This window comes from Apostichopus japonicus, chromosome 18, assembly GCF_037975245.1.
Source record: "Apostichopus japonicus isolate 1M-3 chromosome 18, ASM3797524v1, whole genome shotgun sequence".
NCBI classification, from domain to species: Eukaryota; Metazoa; Echinodermata; class Holothuroidea; order Aspidochirotida; family Stichopodidae; genus Apostichopus; species Apostichopus japonicus.
Window position 1 is genome coordinate 12,153,072 of NC_092578.1, and position 26,144 is coordinate 12,179,215.

At 37.2% G+C, this 26,144-nt stretch overlaps 1 protein-coding gene across 3 annotated transcripts in view; it reads right to left on the reverse strand.

Annotated features, from left to right (window-relative positions):
• Positions 1–3,912: 3,912 nt before the first annotated feature.
• LOC139958876 (polycomb complex protein BMI-1-like) overlaps positions 3,913–26,144 on the reverse strand; it is a 31,131-nt gene continuing 8,899 nt past the window's right edge. For 2 of the 3 annotated variants that reach the window (XM_071956282.1, XM_071956281.1), the window contains exons 2-10: positions 19,547–19,681; positions 16,791–16,887; positions 15,865–15,900; positions 14,512–14,567; positions 13,656–13,703; positions 10,650–10,861; positions 10,136–10,234; positions 9,104–9,193; positions 3,913–5,875 (exon numbers count right to left, since the gene is read on the reverse strand). In XM_071956282.1, coding sequence (XP_071812383.1) covers positions 5,339–5,875; positions 9,104–9,193; positions 10,136–10,234; positions 10,650–10,861; positions 13,656–13,703; positions 14,512–14,567; positions 15,865–15,900; positions 16,791–16,887; positions 19,547–19,658 — 1,287 coding nt within the window. In that variant the 5' untranslated portion in view covers positions 19,659–19,681 and the 3' untranslated portion in view covers positions 3,913–5,338. Of the gene's footprint in view, positions 5,876–9,103; positions 9,194–10,135; positions 10,235–10,649; positions 10,862–13,655; positions 13,704–14,511; positions 14,568–15,864; positions 15,901–16,790; positions 16,888–19,402; positions 19,465–19,546; positions 19,682–26,144 lie in introns of those variants that run through there. The other variant, XM_071956283.1, reaches the window with a different exon arrangement.

Consider the following 26,144-nt stretch of genomic DNA (forward strand, 5'->3'; position numbering starts at 1 on the left):
AGAAGAAACAAGTATTTTTCAGTTTCTTCCACTAAATTGGAAGAAACTCAAAGAAGTGGACATCGCTGTTTTAAGTTTTAGCACAATTATTTTGTTTACTGAGTGATTAATGTAAAATCTAATAACTAAACAAAACTGAGCCATAGGGTAACCCAGAGCACAGATACAACTCAATAAATCGGCTAATAAAAAACAATAAGTCTTGGAGCATAGAGCCACTGGCCAAAACTTCTTTCTTAAAGCCTGGAGACAAACATGGATTTTCAATGCATTGAATTTTGCATGATCTGGATTAAATTAACCACCGCTGGTCCAATTCTTCGTTATTGTAGGTTCTTGGGCCCTACACAAGTTGCTACAACAACTCCACTGTTTACCTGAGCTAATCAGTGTAACATTTAAAAACACATTATCATGAGTAAAGAAGGTCGCAAAACAGATCCAGTGTTGGAATACTTTGAAAGAAGGGGACTCCTGGAAAGCTGTATAAAGACCAGAGGTCACAAACATAGCACAAAGCATGATCGAATGAAAAAGCACTACATTATATCAGTGTCCTGCATCAAAGAAATCTGTGGTAGAGACAGTATCATTATGTCGGATATTGCCACAAGCACCATCTCTACAGTGAATTATAATACTAATCCAGTAATCTAAAGTGCACTTCCTACAGGTCCTCCCAGTCCTAACAACCTAAGACAACCCAGTTAAATATGTTTGATTATATCACCAGAACATCATCCGTCACCAGAGACTTGAAAAATATTATTATAGAGATAGACTTTTAAGAAACGTTATCTCCAATTTTCAGGATTCCTATTTGATTTTTCATTGTTTCCAGATACATAGGTAGTTTCTTCCGCTTTGTTCAAGTTTCTTCCTGAAGAAACTGGATGAAACTAATTAAATCCAGTTTCTTTCGGAAGAAGCAGGTTTCTTCCGGAAGAAACTGAACCCTGCATGTTAGGTTAGGTAAATGAAAATTATGGTAGATTGCTCCAGTGAGGCTTATGTATTAGTTGGCTTGGCACATATTGCAATATCTGGTTAAAGCTGTCTAAGTGCATTTGGGATGAATTAAAATGAGTCAGTCTCATGATAGATGCGGTATTATGTTCCTATATTCTATGGTGGGATGTGGGCCGATAGCTGCAGTATCATGTTCCAATATTCTATGGTGGGATGTGGGCAGATAGCTGCAGTGTTATTTTCCTATATTCTATGGTGGGGTGTGGGCCGATATAGCTGCAGTATCATGTTCCAATATTCTATGGTGGGATGTGGGCAGATAGCTGCAGTATTATTTTCCTATATTCTATGGTGGGGTGTGGGCCGATATAGCTGCAGTATTGTGTTCCTATATTCTATGGTGGGATGTGGGCCGATAGCTGCATTATTATGTTCCTATAGTCTAAGGTGGGATGTGGGCCGATAGCTGTGGTATTATGTTCCTGTATCCTAATGGTGCAATGTGGGCCGATAGCTGCAGTATTATTTTCCTATATTCTATGGTGGGATGTGGGCCGATAGCTGCAGTATCATGTTCCAACATTCTGTGGTGGGGTGTGGGCAGATAGCTGCGGTATTGTGTTCCTATATTCAATTGTGGGGTGTGGGCCGATAGCTGCAGTATTATGTTCCTATATTCTGTGGCGGGGTGTGGGCCGATAGCTGCAGTATTATATATGTTCCTATATTCTGTGGTAGGGTGTGAGCAGATAACTGCGATATTGTGTTCCTATATTCTATGGTGTGATGTGGGCTGATAGCTGCAGTAGTATGTTCCTTAATTCTGTGGTGGGGTGTGGGCCTATAGCTGCAGTATTATGTTCCTATATTCTGTGGCGGGGTGTGGGCCGATAGCTGCAGTATTATATATGTTCCTATATTCTGTGGTAGGGTGTGAGCAGATAACTGCGATATTGTGTTCCTATATTCTATGGTGTGATGTGGGCTGATAGCTGCAGTAGTATGTTCCTTAATTCTGTGGTGGGGTGTGGGCCGATAGCTGCAGTATTATGTTCATATATTATATGGTGGGTGTGGGCTAGCAAGTACTGTTTTTGGTATTTGTTTTCTTGATGTTGTTTGTTGTTAGTGTTTCGGGTGATAACCAGAAAGGTTTCAGAGTACTTAGAGACATTGTAAGATTCACGTTTGAAGGCTTGTTAGAATATTGCATTACAGAATAGACAGCCAGACTCCTCAGATAGATTTGATTTGTTTTTTGTGCTCACCCAATTTCCTGTAGGTGTAGATGGGAGGGAACACCAAACCTTACATATGTTATTTGTGAGGACAAGGGTAAGAGAATAAATTACATCGTAGATATTAATTACGATTTTTTTTTTGTAAATTATAGGTAGGCTATTACATGATACCAGAGATCCTAAATAGGTTTATGCTTATAAAAGCTAACATGAGTCGATAGTAACAGCAGAGAACTATAGATTATCTATTGGCACTGCTGGTGAATCTCTGTAGGTACATAGAGACATCACCAGCATCATATTAACATTTCACTCAACTTAAAAAAACGTGTGATCCAGTAGGGACTGTTTTTCATTAAGAAACTACATAGCATATATTCTTTCAATCAAGTTCCACTATAACTAACAATGTATATATAAAGATTTCATAGGATTGGATCACTGACTTGTCTTTTTTTTTTTTTTAAAGTAGTTACGTTTCTCTGAAAGTCAGAATAACCTTTTGCAGTAATTAATAAATTCGGATTTGCATATAGGGAAAACTAAAAGTGTCATTTAATGACATTTCTAGAAGAAAAGAAAACCTTTTTTTTCTGGAGGTTGTGTCTATTCAAATTATTCCCAGACACTGAGGAGTGGTAATGCTGACTTGACACTGACTTGTCGGCATGACACTCATGACACTTAAACAGGCTTTTCGTTCTTTGGTCGGCCATTTTACCAAATTACTAGTATTCAGACTATGACAATCTAGTGTGAGATTTAGTATTTTTTATTGTGATATTGTCGAACAGACACTTGTGTATATCGTATTAGTCACGCAGAAAAGAACAAGTCAGAATTTGCAAAACCTGTGGCCATTTACATCACTATTTGGAATGTATTTCTATAATGTAGTAAAACTAATGAACTGCATATAGCTCATGGGATGTTAATACCGATGTTTAGCGAAATTGACCAAAGTTATTGCAAAAAACTGCTCTGGTTATATCGATTGAAGTGAGAGTTCAACCTTAGAAGAAACAATCCTACGTTATATTGAAAATATGGTATGGACCATCTTAAGATTGAGGCAAATCCATTAAAATTATTTCCGTATGTTTTGAGATAAAGACATCGAATTCCATGTTATCTGCAGTATGACCATGTGTAATCTATTAACAAATAATATATTTATTTTGCTTTTGTTTAAACTCGCACCTTGACCCCACCATGAAAGTGAAACTAAATCACCCGGCAAGCTCGCAAAGCACGTTGCAAACATGTCTTGCGCGATTACGAACAACTCCGAATGAACTACATACGTACATCAGATGGTCAGGCAGGGGGGGGGGGAGGAAGCTTTCAAAAAGTGGGTGGGGGCACAACATCAAAGGGGCACTTTCCCATTCCACAACCACCACTCGTTATGCGTAGTGTATCGCCTAGTGGTTAACGCCGGCGTCTCCCAGTCATGAGATCCCCGGTTCGATTCCCCGCCGACAGCAATGTGTGTCGTCTGGCAAGGGTGTTGTTCAATAACAACTTCCCGACATGGACGTTAAATGGATGTGTGCCGAGAGATTGGCTTCGGTCAGCTTGCGAGTCTACAAGCCTCCATGGCTTCTTTCGCGAGTTCCTGCTTGCGGGAAGATCACATATACATATACATACATACAATGCTATAAACCGACAAACACCGGACATATCATTTAAATATATATGATGTAATAGTATGCTATCAATACTATTTATTGAGATTGTTTATTGTTCACCGTGCTACAAAAAGATATTGGATGCCATATTAAAAATAGCATGTACAGACTAAAATAAATTATTAAAATAAAATATTAAAATTAACAAAGGCTTAAGATATCCAAAAGACAGTTCTTCATCAGAATGGGCACATTTTATTTGCCAGTAGCAGTAGGGCACATTTGCTATTTTGGAAAAAGTGGTGGCACGTGCACCCAGTGCCCCCTCCCCCGGCTCCTACCCCCTGTGGTCAGGAGACTATCGCTTTGAAGGCTATTGAATATGCTCAGCATAGTCGAGAATTATCAGCGAGAAATTCATGACAGGGATTTTGTTGTCAATTTCAATACGTTATGTGTGGAAGAGCTTTTCCAGTACGAATGAGATTATCAAAGTGATAGAAGTACGTCCAATTAGTCTACCTTCCTTTTTGTAACAAATAAAATTGAGACATCAAGCCTAGAATAATCTTTCTTTAAAATAAATGTTATTTTTTCTCACCATTGAAGCTAGAGATCTAACCTAGCCTGTACAATACTCGCCGTCTCTTCATATAATCTTCGGTTATTTATATTGATCAGTTAAGCGTTGCCAGTATTACTAACAGCATACTCCTATGTAGACAGGTGACATGTAATCATTTGAAAGGACTCGTGCTGTGGTCAGGGAATGTTTTAAGTACAGGACAATTTAATTTAGACAGAATGATAAATTAACTGTATAGTTACATCGTACGTTTTCCTATTTCACAATTTCTTGAATCGTGACAGAAGACCTTCATGGTATACGGTAAGTACGGTATATTGGTAGAGGATCAATGCTCAAAATGCACAATACAATCATATCACACGATATGAAATAATGATTCTTTGGTCAAGTTGAACCACTCCTACTTCTTTGGTGAGTAACCATGATATAATCTTACCAGCTTCAAAGTTTGAGCATAAATGCCCTGAATTGTAATATAGAAATATCGTATCTTGCCTAGCATTCAACTATATGTAGATTTACGGTGCCTATGCATACACTAAATTGTATCCACTTAAATACAATAAACGATATTTAACATAACCCTAAATGAATCCTACATGGTCTTATATTTCTCCGCACAATAGTTTCTACCATTTGCAAGGACTTTGGGAGCGTTCGTCAAAGTGCCCACAATGTATCAACATGGAAGGAACACTAATGGCCCAAATTTAATCCTAATAAGATTGGTTTGCAAAAGCCGAAAACCCTGACTTCAAGGTTGGATATTCTTCAGTTTTAGTAACTTGATGCTGAAATAAAATTATTGTTGAAATATTTTCCACCATATTTAGCAGATATGCAGGATGACTCCAATTTGCATCATATTTTCAGGTGATTAGTTTATCAATCTCTATCAATCAATATTATCTGGCTGGTACCACTGTAGTTAGTGTTGGTGGTGCATCTACAGAAGAAGCTCCTGTTTTTAAGTCTATTGGCAGGTGATCTTTAGTTTGTCCGTTTGTCGTAATTACTTCAGTATTGTCATTGTTATTTGACAATGAGTTTGCCTTTAGACATTCTTCTTCTTCTGTTGTTTGTTTCCTTACTTCCCTTAGTGATTCTTCTTTGTGACCTCCGTTATCGTTCTTGTTTATATCTTCATTGGAACTTTGCAATACACTCATCTCTACTAAATCAGTCGTTGTCTCATCTAAGTTATTTTTGTTCTTCGAATCCTCCACAAACGTCTCTTCCTTGTCCAATTCTGGAGGAGGAGGCGTGGCCTGCCGGGAACGTTCTTGATTGGCTATTGGTTCCGAAGCAACAACCGGAGGACGACTGAGATCGCTATCTGTTCTTAGTCTGGTGGATTCTTTTGCAACTTCTGCCACGTAATTACTTTTCTGTCTCTTATTAGCTTCTTGAAATACTCGGAAGACGAGTGGCAAAGGACCGTTCTGAAGAAGAAACAAAAACAAGAGGTGTCAAGGCTTCAAAATTCAATCAAGATTATTCAAACATTGTATAAATAATCGACCTAACGATACACATCTTCGGTCGCAAATATCCATGTTACAAGTATTGCTGTTTGCGAAGAATATATGACAAGGAAATGCGTTAGTTTGTTTACGGATGTGTATGTTACTCCGGATGTATGCAATTGTGATAATAATTATATGTATAACATCGGGTCGGTGAACTCGAGCACCAATGTCTCTCAAGTTCAAACACATTCATGGATCTATCAACGTACTATGTACATGCCACATGAACCACACACAGTATGGGCTGGTCATATCTTATCATATCGTTCAAGGATAATTGCAATATGAAGCTTCAATTGCAGGTCATATTCAGTGGTGTAGCTATACATACATAATTTTTGACGGGAGTGATCGAGGGTGTAAGTATTCAATCAGTATTTTGTCAACGCCTGATTTTGACCTAATTCATGTTCCCCAAACCGACAGATTTTCATATCTGCGTTCACCATGTGAAGGGATTGCCATTACATATGCATCCCATTAAAAGAATAATCCATGGCACTCAAATTGAATTATAGGATGTACCACGACAACCAAGTCTTAGATCAATTGCACTATACCATGTCGAACATGACGTTGTTAAGATCATCTAAAGAAGTTTAGCTAGCGCAGTACTATTCAAACTATACTGGATTCCGTTTGATGTAAGCTATACCTGAGAGAGCGTAGGTTACGACATGGCACAAACCTACCATACGTTCTTACATTATACTTTTCAGTATTGGTACCACTCACTTTGTTGCATAAACTCCGTTTATCAGAACTGTAGGCTACATTTTTCATATCCGAAAGTGCTCTGAAAATATTATATAAAGGGCTTCAACTTCAAGAGCACGGAAATTGGATCGAATCCCTACGAATTGATCCTGTTCGCCGCCTAGTGCCAGTGATGACAACTACTTCCGTTACTAGTAGCAATAGCGTTGCTACCAGTTCTACTAATACTGCTGAAACTCCATTGCAGAAAGCGCGCATCCTCAAAAATGGTCCTCAGACGAACCTACTTCGGTAGGGTGGCAAACGTAAACCTGTCAGTACCTATGGCATGGATCCATGCTTTACATCAACTTGGATCTTTCTGTGGGTCAGGAATTTCTCATGTTTTTAAGGCATACTAGTACAATCAAATACTTGGCACATCGGCATAGTCATAGTAGTGACAGCGTGGGCATAGCGTATATGCACTGTTGTGTTTACAAAACAAAGTGAACGGATGATGTCACACTTCCAGAGTTATGCACAATTCATGAGTGGGTTTCGAATGTATCCGTCGTTGAAACTGGTACCGAATTTGCTATCGTAACTTAAAAATATGGATTCGAAGTTACCAGTGTGGCATTTCTGTTTTTTTGGATGATCACAACATTTTCTATAACCACTTGGATTGTTCATTTTAAGAGAGGTTCACTTACAGCGCCTCTACAACCTGCTACCTTTGGAAGCATTAGCTGAGATTTAAATTTCAAGGGATCATATTCGCCAGTAAAAGTAATGATCGCTTATCGTCCTCCATACAGCAAAAGGAAAAGATCAACACCTCGCATTTTTCTTGATGAATTTGCTGAATGCTTGATACCTTTTCTGTCTTCCCCATCTAAGCATTCTACCCAATAGCCGGTGACTTCTTCTCCTGGGATATATTAACACTTCAGAGAAATCCTTGGTACTGAAAATTTTTCACAATTTACCATTCTGAGCTAACTCAAATAAACGGTCATACTTGATCTGGTGATTACCCAAAACGACGGACGAGCTGTTGAAGTACCTCGTTCTCCTTACTAAACACAGCGCTATATATTTTAGCATCAATCCAAGCAAGCCTCAGTCCGAAAAAGGACAGTTATTCAATGGAACGTAAAATTGAATGTTAATCCTTTAAGTTGATTCGGCGGGTATTTGTTTTACTAATAAGTCACGCCGTACTCAGATAATTGCACTGGTTGCCAACTTGGAAACGAGTATGTTTCAAAATTCTTCTCTTGATTTGGGAGCCACTTACTAATATGACACCACTGGCTACATATCTTACACATCTGTTTGTTACAATTCGTAGATTAAAATTTTCCGATCTACTGCTTTTAAATATTGAAAGATCCCCCCTCCCTCCCCTTATGGTAATCGTTCTTTTGTTGTTGTGGCTCCAAAACATTGGACCTTCCACCCGATCTTCATGGATGTATACTTTTCTTGATTTCTTCAAGGTTTGTCTTATCTCGCTCGTGTTTCATGTTGATTTTATTGAAGTTCTATGGCTTTTTAGTAGTGACACCCGAAACAGATTTTGACGTTTCTCCGAAATCAGGTGTCACTTTGTTCAAATGAGTGTGAAGTTACCATCTTGGCATTTTCATTCCAGTTTTTCCGAGGTGGAACTAGATGCATGTCATGTCATAAGTTTCCCCTAATCTGGGAAATGTATACTTATTAGGGTGACACAGGGTCAACGGTTTGATACTGCTTTTCTTTCTATTCTTGTTTTATCACTCTTACATTCATGGGTGTAAACCACGCTGAATTTGGCTCCGATTTGCGACTTACCTGGTATTGGTTTTGGAATCATTTCTCATTATCACTGACAATCGATGGCCAATCCCCTCTCCCCGAATGTATGTCAGTTGATAATTGATAACTCATTAATGCTCATAGCGTTACATACCCTCCTCCATGTATATATATATATATAGGCATCTCTTCCAAGCTATACAGTAGCATGTTATATTTTCATAACTCATTAATATTCATAATACTACATACCCTCCTCCATGTGTATCTATATATATCGGCATCTCTTCCAAGCTATACAGTAGCATGTTATATTTACATAACTCATTAATATTCATAATACTACATACCCTCCTCCATGTGTATCTATATATATATCGGCATCTCTTCCAAGCTATACAGTAGCATGTTATATTTACATAACTCATTAATATTCATAATACTACATACCCTTCTCCATGTGTATCTATATATATCGGCATCTCTTCCAAGCTATACAGTAGCATGTTATATTTACATTACTCATTAATACTCATAAAATTTCAAACCCTTCCCCATATGTATAAACATGCGTTTCGTCTTAGCTATACAGTATACGTTATATTTACATAACTCATTAATATTCATAAATTTACATACCCTCCTCCATGTGTATATATAAGCCACATCCATCAGAGTGTAATCATCGGGCAGGGAATCGTCTTCATTGTCCATGTGAGTAATTTCAATCTACGACAATTTAAGTCAAGCATACACGTTATTTCACATTTAGCACAGATCTTTATCGCGTGTAAGAAGTTTTTTTCTACTTCTGATTATTTATTGACATTTTTCCTTCGTCAACATAACCAATGCAATAGTTCATGGTTCTGCAACGTTAACACTTTCTTTTGCAGGATAATGAAATCTTTGAGATTACAGCTTGAAATGATTCCCTGTAAACATATCTGTTAAAAATTGCCAAGCTGGAAACATAATTAACGTTACCATTTTAAGGGCAGCTTTTTTAACGCTTTTTCAATCAAACACACGAATGGAAACATACCAAAGCAATGAATGACAATGTACAAACTTCCCCTCACATATAAAATATTAATTTAGTTGAGTTTCCTGTAAGGAAAATGCATTCCAGACTACAATTTGTGATATATTGCTCAGATTGGATATCTCTTCTCACTAATAATACTAACAAGAATAACTTTAGTTACCATCGGAAAATTCTCAGTTATGTGTTTCATAAAGGTACGGAATCTGTTCGCTGTTGTGTTTGCTACAATGAGGGCGAACCCTTGTTGTTTCCGGCAACTTTATTAATACCATACAGTTACCATAGTTTCACGACTGAACTGTTATATAGTTAAAGTAAGTGGGTGAGGGGGGAGGGTGGGGGAAGGGTTGGAGTGCTGCTTCACAGCATCGGACTACTGATATATGTCATAGCTTCTAATGAAGATCATTTATTCATCCCCAAACTTTTCAAAGGTGTGGACGTGGCTGTACTCAATACCGACTCTTCGATAAGTTTATACCGCCAAAGCAACAGAGCACTAATGACGGTAAGGCAGCTGAAAACCACAATTTCAACTTTTCTTGAGAAAATTTCATAATCAAATAACAAATTTGTGATAATTCAGGTCTAATAAATTGTTAATAAAGTTTCACGGAACCAACCTGGTAGTTTGTTCTTAAATCAAATTTGTTCCGGATGAATTTTTTGATATGTTTGACACAGACGGCCGCGGGACAGCGAAGGTACCGTTTGTGAACCATCTGTAAAATAAAGGAACTTATTACTCTATGGCAGTACTAGCACTCAGGTAGGTAGTCTGTATGATAGCTATACACAGCTACTTATACATAATCGACTGTATGGCAGCTATAAACATAGCTACTTTAAGACAATAGACTGGCAGATATATATATACAATTGAGGTCTACATTTCTATTACAGCTACCTCGGAACATTATTCATTACCAAGTATTCAATGCATGTTAATAATTTGTTGGACTAGAACCTGTAGCATGCAGGAGCAAGGAGGCCAGGTGGAGGGGGGGGGGGGTGGTGGTCGAAATACTTAAAAGTTCCGGACGCCATGATGAAAGTAAGTATCAGAAAGCAAGTGAGGTGACTGAGGCTGAACCGGTTAGAGTTAGTTTTAAGAGAACATATTTGTCTTGCACTTACGTCATCACCATTCATGGAATCATCATCGTTAGTTCGTTTTTTGTTCTTTTCCTTATCACCATGGTTCTTCTCTTCCAATACTTTCCTTCTGTAAGGTACGTAGTATTCCAGTGATAGATTCATATGCTCATCGTCAGAGTAAATCACCAGAGCTTCCTCGCTCACCTCTCCTCGGGCCTCGAGGTCCACTGGAGAGTTGCCCGAGCTCGTACCTGCAGAAAAGAAATAAAGAGTGGTAATTTAATGTTAGAAATTGAAGCACCATCATAACGGTGGCAATGGTATATCACCGTAGGTGAAGTGTGGTGGAGCCTGAGGTTATAACATGTTTCTATATCGTAACTTCTCAATTGTTACGGTACCTATTTGATCTGGTACATATAATAGTTTAAAAAAATTAAATTGACATATGTCGGTTTCTCGTGGTCTCATTGGACGACCAATGTCACTTTGTGTTTTCTAGTGCTCTGATTGGAAGAAATCGACTTATGTGAATGACTTTACAAGCCTATCGATGAGACTGTTGGCAAATAAATTGATCTATTCTTATTTCAACTGTTTGGATTCTTGGGCCTATAAATATACATATATAATTTAACCATAGCACGAAAACCGACATATGACAATTCAATTCGACATATGTCACATATGCTATGTCGATTTCAGGACTTATGGCACACTAGTCGTTGATTTCATCCAATCAGAGCACGAGAAACTTACAAATGTCAATTTAATTAACAGTAAAACCCCCGATTTTCCGAACTGGTCGGGAGCGAAGGTAATTTCGGATAATCGAAAAATTTCGGATAATCGAAGTGTCATCAATTTGCTAACATACACCCCACGTAATACGATATTATACCTTCTAAATTATTGTATATATTATTTTCCATGTTTAACAATTGATTATTTGATAATTGTATTCAGAACTTAATAAAAAGGAATTTGTTTATTTAGGAAGGCGGGGAGGGGCGGGGAGATTTTCTGCGTACTTTCACCACTCTGACCACATGTTCAGTAGTCTATATATTACAGGTGTATAGGCCTCTTACTATATATGACACTAGTGTCAGTGGTTTATCCTACCCTTAATGCTGATTCCCATAACAAGCTGAAATTTCACTGACAACTTTTGTAAGAAAAGTAAGGAAGAAAGAAGTGTCAACTTGGGTCAAATAAAGCTGTTTCATATTTGAATAATTTCAATGAGGTTTGCGGCAATACTTCACGCCTTAAGATCGAGAACACACACGTGCGCGGCCGGGTGACTTTTCTGGAGCGCTTTTTGGTTCCGGGCGAAACATTGAAAAAAACTTGAAACATTGTAGTCGCTCATCTGTTGACCAAGGTTTGACCCGACGTTACCCCAGGTGAACCCGACAGAGATTTGTGAACCGTTGTTGTTTTGAGTACAACTTTTAGGCTTGTAACAGAGAAGACATTGTTGTGCGATTTATAAAAGGATTGTCCAGTATTTGCTTAAGCCGAACTCATTGCTCTGTGCTTGTTTTGCCTGTTTTCCAAAAAGTAATGCGCACGATTGCCAAACGTTCGTGGTAGAGTAACTTAGGCCTAGGCTATAGTCACTGAAGAGTAGAACGACATTGGCACTAACGTTGTAACCTGTAGGTACTAAGAACTAGGCCGAACCAGCCATTTAAATTCGTTAAGGCTGTTATATTAATACAGCAAGCAGTAGTGTTAGTAGTTGTGGTACCAATAGCTGCAAAGTGTCACCGTGCTAAAGAAAAAACTATTTCTTTCTATCCAGAAAGTATTTATCTTTCATATTTGGTTTTTATGAAATCCTAATCTATCTAGTCATGCTATTGTGTGTGTCTATTATCGTGGGTGATTAACATGTAAACCAGTATGTGGAAAGGAAAGCTGGAACACGTCTAATATTTGGTATCTGGGTATAGCACGTTGAATATAACTAAGCTATTCTGGTAAATCTGGATATCATTTAGGGTCCAAATGAAGAAAAAATAAATAATAAACAGGTTGGCTCATGGAAACCTTACGCAATCCTTGTATTAGGTTTGCTGGTATCCCGTTTTGACTGAGTACACTTCTAGTCAGTAGTAGATGATGTAAGATGAGATTGCTTCACTTCTGTTTTTGGTTCATTGTTTTGATGGGGTGCAGTGAATGTTGTACCATTTATGCTTCACTCTGTCACAAATCTGCTTTTGCAAGATTTTTATCTTTAACAATAGCAGTTCGAAACGTAGAAGTGCAATTAATAATGCAAAGAACAGTGTTCTGATAACTGAACATTATTTACCGTGACGTATACTGTATACGTACCATCCACTATACAACTGTCAGTGTCCGTTGTTACGACACACAACAGTGATGATCTATCAGATAATTCGCTAAGGTAAACAACGCTTTAGCGTACTCGAGGTGGGCGAGGGTGTGAGGAGAAATGGAAGGGGGAATAGAGACATTGCCACGAGAACTAGTGGTTGATTCGAAGCCAAATTTTCCTCTCCTAATCTAAAAGTGGCCATAGACCTGTATACACCTTTGGTGTATCTGAGTTTGATTGCTAGCCAAACTATCTTTTTAAGTATAGAACAGTTAAACAAATTTTCTCTCGAAAAAAAGGCACCGATGTCTCTGATATAACACAGTCAAAAGGCTCAGAATGTTCGTCGACCCTGGATAAATTGAGAAAAGTTTCAGCAATTCCATGTTAAAATTATTTTTTCTTATGGAAAATAAGTTTATTCCGATATCAATGCAGCGTTATAGGAGGCAAGTAAGGTATGACCGGTGCAAAGATAACAATGTGATAACGATATGCACTAGCTCATTAGAATAAGATTGGTGACGTCACTTCCGGGGAGAAAGCACCTTATGTTAACTTTCCACTTTCTACAAAATAAAGCTAAGAGGATGTACAGTACGTCATACCGGCCTCTCTCAAAGTCTAGATTATCTAGCTTCAGAATTGAGAATATGCCTGTATGAAATCAATGATTACTACAATGTACGTACTTGCTTGTGGATGTTGTGTATAGAAATCTCGCCGTTTCTTCATTTCATCTGTTGAGAGAAAGAATAAGAGATATTGCATTTACTTTTTGTTTTAAAGTAACTGCAGTGCAGAGGCATGAACAGATACACAATCTCATCCCAACACTTGCTGTTTCTAATAGATGTTGCCTTGCCTCCAGGAAGTTGATATTTGTAATATTTACCAATAACAAGCACATCCGTTGGTAAAGTACACAAATATATTCAAAATGTGCTTATTTATCAGACGGGTCACAGAAAACTCAAATCCATGCCCAACCGTCATCTTCAATGGACATTTCTATCACAAATCGGAATATTTCGCTAGAAATTGACGTTCAAAGATTCCTCCCGACATTATAATATCCTTTTCATTGGTATGATATACAGAAATATCAAACATATATAAGAATAAATATATTTATAAGCTCAAGTTTTCTATAATCTCCAGGTCTGTATAAATATACAAGTCTCATATAGATTAAGGCGTCGAGTACCTTCTAGTAGGCTGTTACTCTGTAGTTTTGGCTACATCTGCTGTGTTATGACTTGTCATACGTTCTGTAGAGTTAGAGAAATGGTAAGTGTAGGCTACTTGTGATACTAGGTATAGTGCCATCAGTGTGTGTGTGGGGGGGGGGGGGGGGCTGACCATTGAAAATGAGAGGTGAAAATATTCCGCTGTAATTTTAAACCTACAGGTAAAGCAGGCTCCGTACCGATTATTCTTACCAATTTAAGCTATTGGACAATTCATATGAACATTCTATATAGGACGATCAAGCCACGCAGACGTTTATGTGCATATAGTAAATCGTATAAATCGTTTGGTCCATACCTTTGAAGAGACCGGGTACCAGCTTGTAGACAATGTTTTGAAGTGCTCGGTCAACTCTGTAGTAAACAGGAAAAAACAATTGCTGTAATGGCTGATACATCGGACATATTTTCAATTATCACCCTGACTCCATGATAAACCTGTTTGACCACATAGAGTGCTCAATGTTCTGTATGTATGGTGTGTATATATATATATATATACACATATAAATAATATCCGCATGTAAAGCGGGAGGCCCGGGTTCGAATCCCGGTGGAGGCTGGAAGTTTTTTTCACTATATATAACTGAATGTACACAACAAGGGTGCTTAACTTTTGACATAATCATCGTATTTACAAGGTTTCAGACTATTAACTATGTTGACCTCAAATAACTTTCCACCTCCAAAAATTGTCATCACTCATAAAAACTTCTACACAATACTCCAAACATTTATTAAGAAATGAAAATAACATTAGAACAAATCACCGATATTTGAACGAGAACATCATGTGAATGTCCATGTCAAATCGCTCGCCTTGTGTCTTTATCCTAAACGGTTCCAAAACAACCAATGATCATTTTATACGATTCCTCTTGCATCCCGAACTGACAGATATGGTTGCTGCATGAAAATAATGTGACCTCAACCACATGCTTCTTGTATTAAATATAGATTTATCAACATACTAGACATGATATCTGTCCTTGTTGAAATATTGTGTAAAACATGGTTTTCACAATTTGACCCCTGGTGAACTCAAACGACCATTGACCATTAGTCTTCTTGCAATCAATGTGGTACAATTACATACCAAATATGCGATCTGTCTAAGCTTCCCTGTGATATTATGTTTAGGTTGGTGCGTTAGTGTAGAGAGACAGGTAAGAGAGTTTGGCGTTTGCTGTATTCAAATAACATTTGACCTCAAGCAAAATCAATAGGCTTCTTTTACTCAATGTTATCTGCCCAAGTTTCCAATATTGTGATATCATGTTTACAAGGTTTTCAAAGTTTGACGTCTAATGACCCCAAATGACCTTTGACCTCCACAAAAAACAACAGACTTCCTGTACTGAATGTGTTACTTCTACACACTAAATATGAAATTGGTCCGACCTTCCGATCTTGAGATATCGCGTTTGCCAGCTGGGCGTCACAAACGCACGCATATACGCCATCATGAATGCAAAGGTTGCGATTATGAGCGAAACCAAGAAAGGAATCTGTGAAAGCTATGGTGAGGATGATGCTTGAAGCGATGAACCACACGGTGACAGAAAATATCACGACGTTTGTATAGATGCAAAGACGCAAAAGCGAGGGATGCACGGCGCATTCAAACTCTCTAGCAAGATGTGATATTTACCCGAGATTGCCTGGTGACCTGGCTGACCGAGAAGAACTGATGAGAGATGTCATAAAATAAAAATTACAAGACAGATTACAAATCATCTGATACAGCGCTAGAACACATACAATTATAAACATAACATTAAAGAAACATATATTACATTAAAGAAACGAATTCACAGCTGACTGAGAAGTTCATGAAGTTATTGTCTGACTTATGACGTATGCTTGAATGCGTCTCAGCATTGTAATGGTCCATGATTTAAGTTTTACTCGGTAGCGTTTTGAGGTAGAGAGAGAGGGGGATAGGGCTTCATATATGATGTCACTGGTGCCATTACGGATGACAAACTAGTTCTCGAATTGATTTGCAAGATTTAATCAAACGAAGACTACAGGTAAACATGATAACATAATGGACATTAAACACATAACATGGTCTCTAGTTACAGACGGTACCAGAATATCCTATGATGTACCACGTCCGTCATTGACGAAGACATTTAAGATTATTTCTTCCTAGACATTTTATTCTCTCAGGTTTTGCTCTGAATGGTATTTGAGTAAGCCATACACAATTTTCTTTTAATGTTTGTAGTTATGTTTCGTGACGACCTCGAAAAACAGTAAAACAAATTCATGATTTTTGGCACCTCAGTGGGCTTTACCCTTAAAATGATTTCACAGTGAATTGTTTGCCATACTTAAATATAAACGAGTCTTTGAGTTTCCTGGAATGAGAGGTTCCTGTAAAGGGAGGTTCCTGGAATGAGTTTTTCGCTGGACATGAATGACAAGAGTAGGCTATTTCAAAGGATAAGGGGATGGGGAGAGGTGGGAGAACGAGTTAAAGGGAATACAACCAAATGTTCGAATTTTCTTCATTAAGGAATAATGTACAAGAACAGAGCAATTTAAAGGTTAGCAAGAAAGCATACTCACCTTGCATTATGGAGAGGCCTGGTCTTATGTACCATAGTATCGCACTTTGGACACTGCTGGCTGGTCTGAAGGTAACGAACAAGGCAACTCCGGCAGACTGTTCCGAAAAACAAGATATATCTCTAATAATAGGTTATTATAAATATAAGAGGTCAATTCTGAGTACTGGTTTGATCATAACTACTGGTTGATCGTAAGTACTGGTTTGTTCGTTAGAACTGGTTTGCTCGTAAGTACTGGTTTGATCGTAAGGACTGGTTTGATCGTAAGTACTGGTTTGATCGTAAGTACTGGTATATGTTCGTAAGTACTGGTTTGCTCGTAAGTACTGGTTTGATCGTAAGGACTGGTTTGATCGTAACCACTGGTTTGATCGTAAGTGCTGGTTTGTTCGTTAGCACTTGTTGCATCGTAAGTACTGGTTTAATCGTAAGTACTGTTTTGTTCGTAAGTACTGGTTTGTTCGTAAGTACTGGTTTGATCGTTATGACTGGTTTGATCGTAATGACTGGTTTGTTCGTAAGTACTGGTTTGATCGTAATGACTGGTTTGATCGTAACGACTGGTTTGATCATTAGTACTGGTTTGTTCGTAAGTACTGGTTTGTTCGTAAGTACTGGTTTGATCGTAAGTGCTGGTTTGATCGTAAGTGCTGGTTTGATCGTAAGTACTGGTTTGATCGTTATGACTGGTTTGATCATAAGTACTGGTTTGATCGTAAGTACTGGTTTGATCGTAAGTACTGGTTTGATCGTAAGTACTGGTTTGATCGTAATGACTGGTTTCTTCGTAAGAACTGGTTTGATCGTAAGTACTGGTTTGTTCGTAAGTACTGGTTTGATCGTTAGTGCTGGTTTGATCGTAAGTACTGGTTTGATCGTAAGTACTGGTTTGATCGTAATCACTGGTTTGATCATAAGTACTGGTTTGATCGTAAGTACTGGTTTGATCGTAAGTACTGGTTTGATCGTAAGTGCTGGTTTGATCGTAATGACTGGTTTCTTCGTAAGTACTGGTTTGATCGTAAGTGCTGGTTTGTTCGTAAGTACTGGTTTGATCGTAAGTACTGGACTGATCGTAAGTACTGGTTCGATCGTAAGTACTGGTTTGCTCGTAAGTACTGGTTTGCTCGTAAGTACTGGTTTGATCAAACTGTCTGTAACGACAGCGGAATGTCCTTTCGTCTCGAAGAATCGAGATTATGAAGTTATGCACCATATATCTATTATCTAAATCCTAAATTCATCATTGTTACACTTTACATAATCCTTTGTCTTAAAGTCTCAATGTGTGTTTGCTGATGAATTTCGGAAAACAAACTTCCGAAGCAGATTCATTGTTTCTTTATCTAAATGCACTCTGACCAGGTGGGTTTAATAGAGAAAAGCTGTCGCAATCGAATGACAGAATTTTGTTCATTATACAAATGTAACCTACATGTACTCGTATCGTCCACTTTTTTGTACCCAATTTCACGGAGGCAACGTCTGAAAACACCTGTTTATTTCTTGCAATGGAAGGAAATGACACAATTTTGCAAGCTACATCGGTAAGACTGAAAGAAAGATATTATTCAAATGTGGACCTAACACAGGCTAGCGCACAGGCCTAACGGTCGTTAACAAAACAGAGAGATTTGATTGGCCCATGATCTGTTGATTGCAAATTTGCAAATTTTGATTCAAGTATGTAGAATCTACCGATTCGTTAAAAATCTGGCGAATTTTATTCAGCTCAAAATGTTTTACGACTGATAACTCAATAAAAATAATGATTATTAATATTAAAATTGCATAGAACGGTGTTATTTTTACCGAGCCTTTAGGGCAGTAAGCTGGGAAGGTCGAAGTTCAAATTTGGCAAACACACATTGAGACTATAATCTTTTCCATGACACATTATTTCATCGATAAACATTTGTGAAAAACAGAAACAGCATTGTCGATCTGCATCTAAGGATATGTTCACATGCTATCATCAATACGTACATTGTGCTCACATGAAACTAAATTTACCTTCCTATGAGAATCTTTGCAATGATTTGAAGTGGAAAAATGACGAAACGACATGAATATTTACAACTGGAGAGTAGAGATAAAGGTAACAAATTAGTTCATATCTGTAAACGATGTACATAATAAATAAGTATCGACCGTTTTAGCAGTACTATTTACTGGCGCACTGTTTGATATACATGTAGACTCTTGAACTTTGTGACTTTTTGATGTTATTTCTTACAACTTTATTATACGTTGCTTTTTCTTTTTGTGACTTCACCACTAATGTGTACCAAACAGACACATACAATCATAACTATCAATGTTCCTATGTAGGTACGCCACTGTAAGGCCTAAATTAAGTTGACTTACATAAATGTAGACATTCTGTGAGGGTGGTTGCATCTATTTAGGTACTTACATGGTATAGACATTCTGTGAGGGTGGTTGCATCTATTAGGTACTTACATGAGTGTAGACATTTTGTGAGGGTGGTTGCATCTAGTATTAGGTACTTACATGAGTGTAGACATTATGTGAGGGTGGTTGCATCTATTAGGTACTTACATGAGTGTAGACATTATGTGAGGGTGGTTGCATCTATTAGGTACTTACATGAGTGTAGACATTCTGTGAGGGTGGTTGCATCTATTAGGTACTTACATGAGTGTAGACATTATGTGAGGGTGGTTGCATCTATTAGGTACTTACATGAGTGTAGACATTCTGTGAGGGTGGTTGCATCTATAAGGTACTTACATGAGTGTAGACATTCTGTGAGGGTGGTTGCATCTATTAGGTACCCAGTACAGAGTGAACATGTCAACAACGGATTCAGCTCCGTCAATTTCAGTCTCGTTTTCCGGTGCATCGTAGTTGTAACGTCTCTATTCTCTAAGAAAATTTAAAGAAAAAAAGAGATTTCATTAATTTTATGTTCTGATCCCCTACCCACCCCGTAAAGAAAAAAAGGGATTTCAATAATTTTATGTTCTGACACCCCCCCCCCATCCCTCCCCTCCTCCTTTATTTGATGTGAGTTGATTTCAAGAAGAAATTAACTATAGTTTTGCTTGTGTTTAGAGAAGAGAGAGATTTGAAGAGGAGAAAACTATGTTTTGTAGTTTAAAAATATGTTTTGTTAGTATTATTGTTGCATATTCGTGTGTCGCAGTAACGATTTTAAAACACAATTGCCCGTCCCATAAAACAATAATAAACTTGAGACTATCTTGCTGCTGTCCCTTTATTCATTTTGGACCGATTTTGTTATAATCAGCTCTCTCTTCTTTGTTCAACTTCACGTGAGATATACCGTATGGTGTCTTACAGCAAACGTTGTCATATTTTCAGCAGTCTTGTAAATATGATTCCATATCATCCATTTATTTTTTAGGCTGAAAAGTTGGCTACTGAAATGCTTTGAATATGAATATGTTTAATGCGGAATAAGCATGCGAGTTTACACATATAAAAGAGTACACGTAACATTGGGCCTCTTATTAAATGACAAATGTGGCAATGCGTTTTATGCAGAATCTAATTTAGACGTTAAGTAAAGTTATAATGATAGTTCTATTGGTAGACCTATTGATAGTACCATTGATACTGTACTAATAATAGTATTAATGGAAGTCTATTGGTAGTTCCATTGATAGTAATATTACCATTGCTAGCACTATTGATAGTTCTATTGATAGTACTATTGGTAGTTGTATTGATAGTTCTATTGGTATTTTCATTGATACTGTACTGATGACAATGTACTATTGATAATACTATTGATAGTTCTATTGGTAGTTCTGTTCGTAGTACTATTGATAGTTCTATTGATAGTACTATTGGTAGTAGTATTGATATTTCTATTGATAGTTCAATTGATAACACTATTAACAGTTCTATTGATAGTGCTATTGGTAGTTCTATTGATAGTACTATTGGTAGAACTATCGATACTGTATTATTGATAGTACTACTGACACTGTACTATGGATAGTATACTATTGGTAGTTCTATTGGTAGTACTATTAATAGTACTATTGATAGTACTATTGGTAGTTCTATTGATAGAACTATTGCTAGCACTATTGATAGTTCTATTGATAGTACTATTGGTAGTTGTATTGATAGTTCTATTGGTAGTTTCATTGATACTGTACTGATGACAATGTACTATTGATAATACTATTGATAGTTCTATTGGTAGTTCTGTTCGTAGTACTATTGATAGTTCTATTGATAGTACTATTGGTAGTAGTATTGATATTTCTATTGATAGTTCAATTGATAACACTATTAACAGTTCTATTGATAGTGCTATTGGTAGTTCTATTGATAGTACTATTGGTAGAACTATTGATACTGTATTATTGATAGTACTACTGACACTGTACTATGGATAGTATACTATTGGTAGTTCTATTGGTAGTACTATTAATAGTACTATTGGTAGTACTATTGGTAGTTCTATTGATAGAACTATTGCTAGCATTATTGATAGTTCTATTGATAGCACTATTGGTAGTTGTATTGATAGTTCTATTGGGAGTTTCATTGATAACACTATTAACAGTTCTATTGATAGTGCTATTGGTAGTTCTATTGATAGTACTATTGGTAGAACTATTGATACTGTATTATTGATAGTACTACTGACACTGTACTATGGATAGTATACTATTGGTAGTTCTATTGGTAGTACTATTAATAGTACTATTGGTAGTAATATTGGTAGTTCTATTGATAGAACTATTGATAGTCCTATTGATAGTACTATTGATACTATACTATTGATACTGTACTATTGATAGTACGATTAATAATACTATTGATATTGTACTATCGATAGTACTATTGAAGCTGTAATATTGATAGTAATATTAATAGTTCTATTGGTAGTTCTATTGATAGTACTATTGGTAGTAGTATTGGTATTTCTATTGATAGTTCAATTGATAGTACTATTAATAGTTCTATTGATAGTACTATTGGTAGTTCTATTGATATTACTATTGGTACTGTATTATTGATAGTACTACTGATACTGTACTATGGATAGTACTATTGGTAGTTCTATTGATAGTACTATACTATTGGTAGTTCTATTGGTAGTAGTACTATTGGTAGAACTATTGATAGTCCTATTGATAGTATTATTGATACTGTACTATTGATAATACTATTGATATTGTACTATTAATAGTACTATTGATGCTGTACTATTGATAGTATATTGGTAGTTCTATTGATAGTACTATTGATACTGTACTGTTGATATAATATTGATAGTACTGTCTTTCTAGCACTTCCAGATATGTTATTATTCATGTGCAGGAAATACAAGATAATCAGTAGACAATGCCACTTGTTTCCTTCAACTCTACTACTTAATGAATCTTTGTTAAAATGGAAACAAATATTCATTTCAAATTGAGTGTCACAATACCAGTCGTGTTTACGTTCACATGGTCATCTCACACATATCAAACCTATGTATATTGAAGTAAAGACATGCCTTTTACCACTGTAGCTTGTACCTTATAGCATCGTACAAAGAACTGTCCCATTGTGTTTTAGGTTTGCATAGTTTCGTGCATACCGTTGCGTTGACTCAAACAATACATCTTTTCATGCATGACCAACTCTTCTCTGATCAGCATTTCATACTTTATATATAAAAAAAAAACAATAATCATAATACATGTACTGCTAAACAAAACTGGCGCTGCTTTGATTTATTTTGGAGTAGATTGGTAAAATTTAGTTCGTAGACCAAAAATAGCATAACATTTACGTGATCAAAACCAACGAAAAGTAATAAAAGACAAGACGGCAATTGAAGGTCTTCATATTAGTACTGTGATTTCATCTATTCGTACCTGTACCTTCCGATTTGGAGTTGGTGTGAAGCTTCATTGATCCATGACCTTTGACATTTTAACTAATACCCGCTAAACATTAAAAGTCATTTTTTCCAACGTGGCACCTTCTTGAATTTTGGCATTAATCAATTCTGCTAACTTTGAGCGTATGATGTATATGGTTTTGAGGGTTTCGACCATTTGGCATTATGGTATACGCGTTATGGCCAAAATGCTTTTTTTCGATTGTTTTACCTTTTATCTCTATTCTTTGACCCCATAAATTCATAAGACGTGGTAAGGAGCCACCACGGGCCATTCCTAGGCACATATACCAAGTTTGAAGTCAGTCGGCCTTGATACTGTGTGGGAGGAGTTCGCGACAGTTTTTTTCACACAAGTTTGGCCCTAGTTTCGTCTGTCACTCCTTTACTACGTGACACGTGGCGCTTTACATTAATGGACTGTTAACTTTCAAGTCTGATATCATACATAGATTTGAGGGTTTCAGTCATTTCATATGCGCGTAATGGGCAAAATTGCTTTTGCTTTTGTTATTTGAGCATGACCTTTGGTCCTATGACGTCATTTGTCACGAATGCACTGCACGCAATGCCCGTGCGCATAACCAATGAAGTTTGAAGTCAATCGTGACACACTTCTCAAGCGCTCATATACACCCCCCCCCCCCCCCACACACACACACACACACACGTATACATGACCACAAATGGAAACTTTACGTCTCCTGACCTCAAAATTGAACGAATACCACCTTTCCTGTGTAACAATGATAGATCTCATAGCACCCCTTCATGTTCGACACTATATAGGCCTACATTTCTTGGCAATCGTTGCTATGATAACCGGTGGAGCATTGTACAACTATGAGATAACTAAGTGATATTCACCCAGGATTTATTATTTATTCGTGAGATTAAAATTATGCAGGTTGGTCATTTATCCTCTATATGGTAGTCTCATCTTAACAAGGGCGCTGTTGAAAAGTATAAAGTATGGCATGACCAGACCAATACTGCTTGCTTAGTTGCTTGTGCCATAAGTCGTTCATTAATAGGTAATTTGCGCAACGTAAATTAGGCTAACGAAGATGAGAAACTTCCTTGAAAAAAAACTGACGATGAAAGCGTCCTTTGCATGTAGAGACAACTGTCAAATAGTCAAAATGTAATATGATTAATGGTTAGCAAAAGTAATAAATACTACTGGCTTGTACACATTTACACTGCTTGTTCCTGGCAAAGGAATTTTTTTCACTGCTCTTTACAGTGCTGTTTTCTGTTAATTTTCGACGGACAATAAATTCATGCATGGGAGCGGTTTGAATGGTGTTCAGTTCTCAGAAGATACCGGAAACTCGAAAAATGAGGTAAAAAATAGATAAATAAAGAGCTGATATTCTCTTTCCTGATAAAATTTTCATTTAGATTCATTATAAATATCGTAAGTCGAAAGATAAAATGCAGGGTATTGTTTTGCTTACAGTTATTATGGAAATCACGTTATCTTTGCTGGTTCCCATCTAATGTGTTACCGGAACTGAAGGATGTTCGTATATTGTACAATGCCGTATCGACAACAGTCGGAAGGACGCATTTTAATCACAATAACGGCATCCTGTATAACTTATCCTGTAGACCTTTGTACTCTGTGAATCTGTAGTTCGGAGCTCTATTATCAAGTCGATTAGCTGTATTGAATAACAATCTTCACGCTGTTTACTTTAACGCTTTCAAATATGCCCGAACTATTTCCTGATTCTATATATTTTTATTAGACTCCATTTGCCACTGTCCCTGCATGGCATCAACAAGAAACGTCAATCTATAGTTCATTTCTTTTAGAGGTGGTTCGTGTGTATGGGGGGGTGGGGGGGGGTAACAGGTAAAGATGATAGATACTGGTGCCATCATGCATGACCGGGTGCATTTTGCATAGGCCTATACTGGAATCCTCAACGCTTCGGACTTTATAAAAGCTCTTTATCGAAAAACGCCGCATGAAGTGTCCGTCGGTCAGTGCAGCGGAAAAGTGCATGGCGATATTTTAATTATTACCGTTTCCTAATTGGTTCTGGTTTTATTGGACAATAGATTACCATCACTCTTAAGATCGAATCCAGGTATTGTTGCATTAAGGTATATTGGTTAATTATTAATATATTGGCAAGTGGCGATGCCCTGGAAGATATATTTACCCCTCCCACCTCGTAAGTTAAAATAGAAGTAATAGGGACGTATCTAGGATTTTCTAAAGAAGGGGATATGCCATTGGCCCTGCAGTGTTGGGTTGTTGAAGCCGACTGCCATGTCGGGGCATCTCGGGGTCCTCCCCAAGGCAAAACATAACATAAAGTGATGCATCGTGAAGCATATTTAGACTACGTATATAATTAGGGCTATACGCAAGGTTGTTCTTATTTCCACTTCTTTAAGTTTTGTCATGAGGTTGAAAAAATGGAAGGGATAGGCGTCTGCATAGGCCTATATATATAAACAACTCAGTGCAACCTAAACATTTGTTTAAGAAAGTTATAAAATATTGTACCATTTTGCTTCCATTAGACCACTGTGTTATTATCTACATGTATTACAGCACCACATGTCTGGCACCTAGTGCGCTTATTTATTTTTAATATTTTTAAAGTATCAATCATGCTAAATTCTTTTTGATTTTGTCCGTCAGGCGTCTTGGAAACAGTCCCCAAAGGAATAAAGTACAAGATTATTACACAAGTTTCTCGATTCACACGAAGAAGAAAGTGACAGAGAAAAGCTTTAATGTCCTGTCGCGCTATCACGCAAGAAAATGCATCACTTTTATTTCACGAAGAAGTCTTGAAATGTCCACAGATTATTAGTTTAGATAGTTGGAACTCTCTCTCAATACAGGGCCACATTCATTTGCAAGAACCCAAAGGCAGGAAAGCAATGTGAACAAACACTCGAACAACAAACATTGCTTAGAAGTGTTCAAACATAAAACTGTAGTCGGTGAGATATATAGCTATTCCAACTAATCACTCAGTGATATATTTTATCTCTTTCATCTCTTATTTGTTCTTTAAAGAATTTCACCTTCTTTGCTTTTCACTGCTTGTTTTTTTTTAAGGCATTTGTTGTTGTTGTTGTTGTTGTTTTTTGTTACCGAATTCTCCACTATAAGCTACCTGTTATAACCGAAGTGCTCATCCTGTTCTTTTGAAAACCACCATTTCATGAAGAACAAACAAATTAAAACAAGCTTCGTATTCACCTGTAGCCAGGGCAATCACAACGATTTAGAAAAGATATGCAATTGACACCAACATTACCTGGGCTCTAGGGAAATAAACCTTCCTTGGGGCGGTTAAGATCAAGAAAGTTTGTGATTAGGCGCCACAGATAAAGCAAATCTTTGAAGGTTCCGAAATAGGTTACATGAGGGCTCTAGTGACCCTGCCGAGCGAAACCATACGCAGCAATCTTGTTGAGATA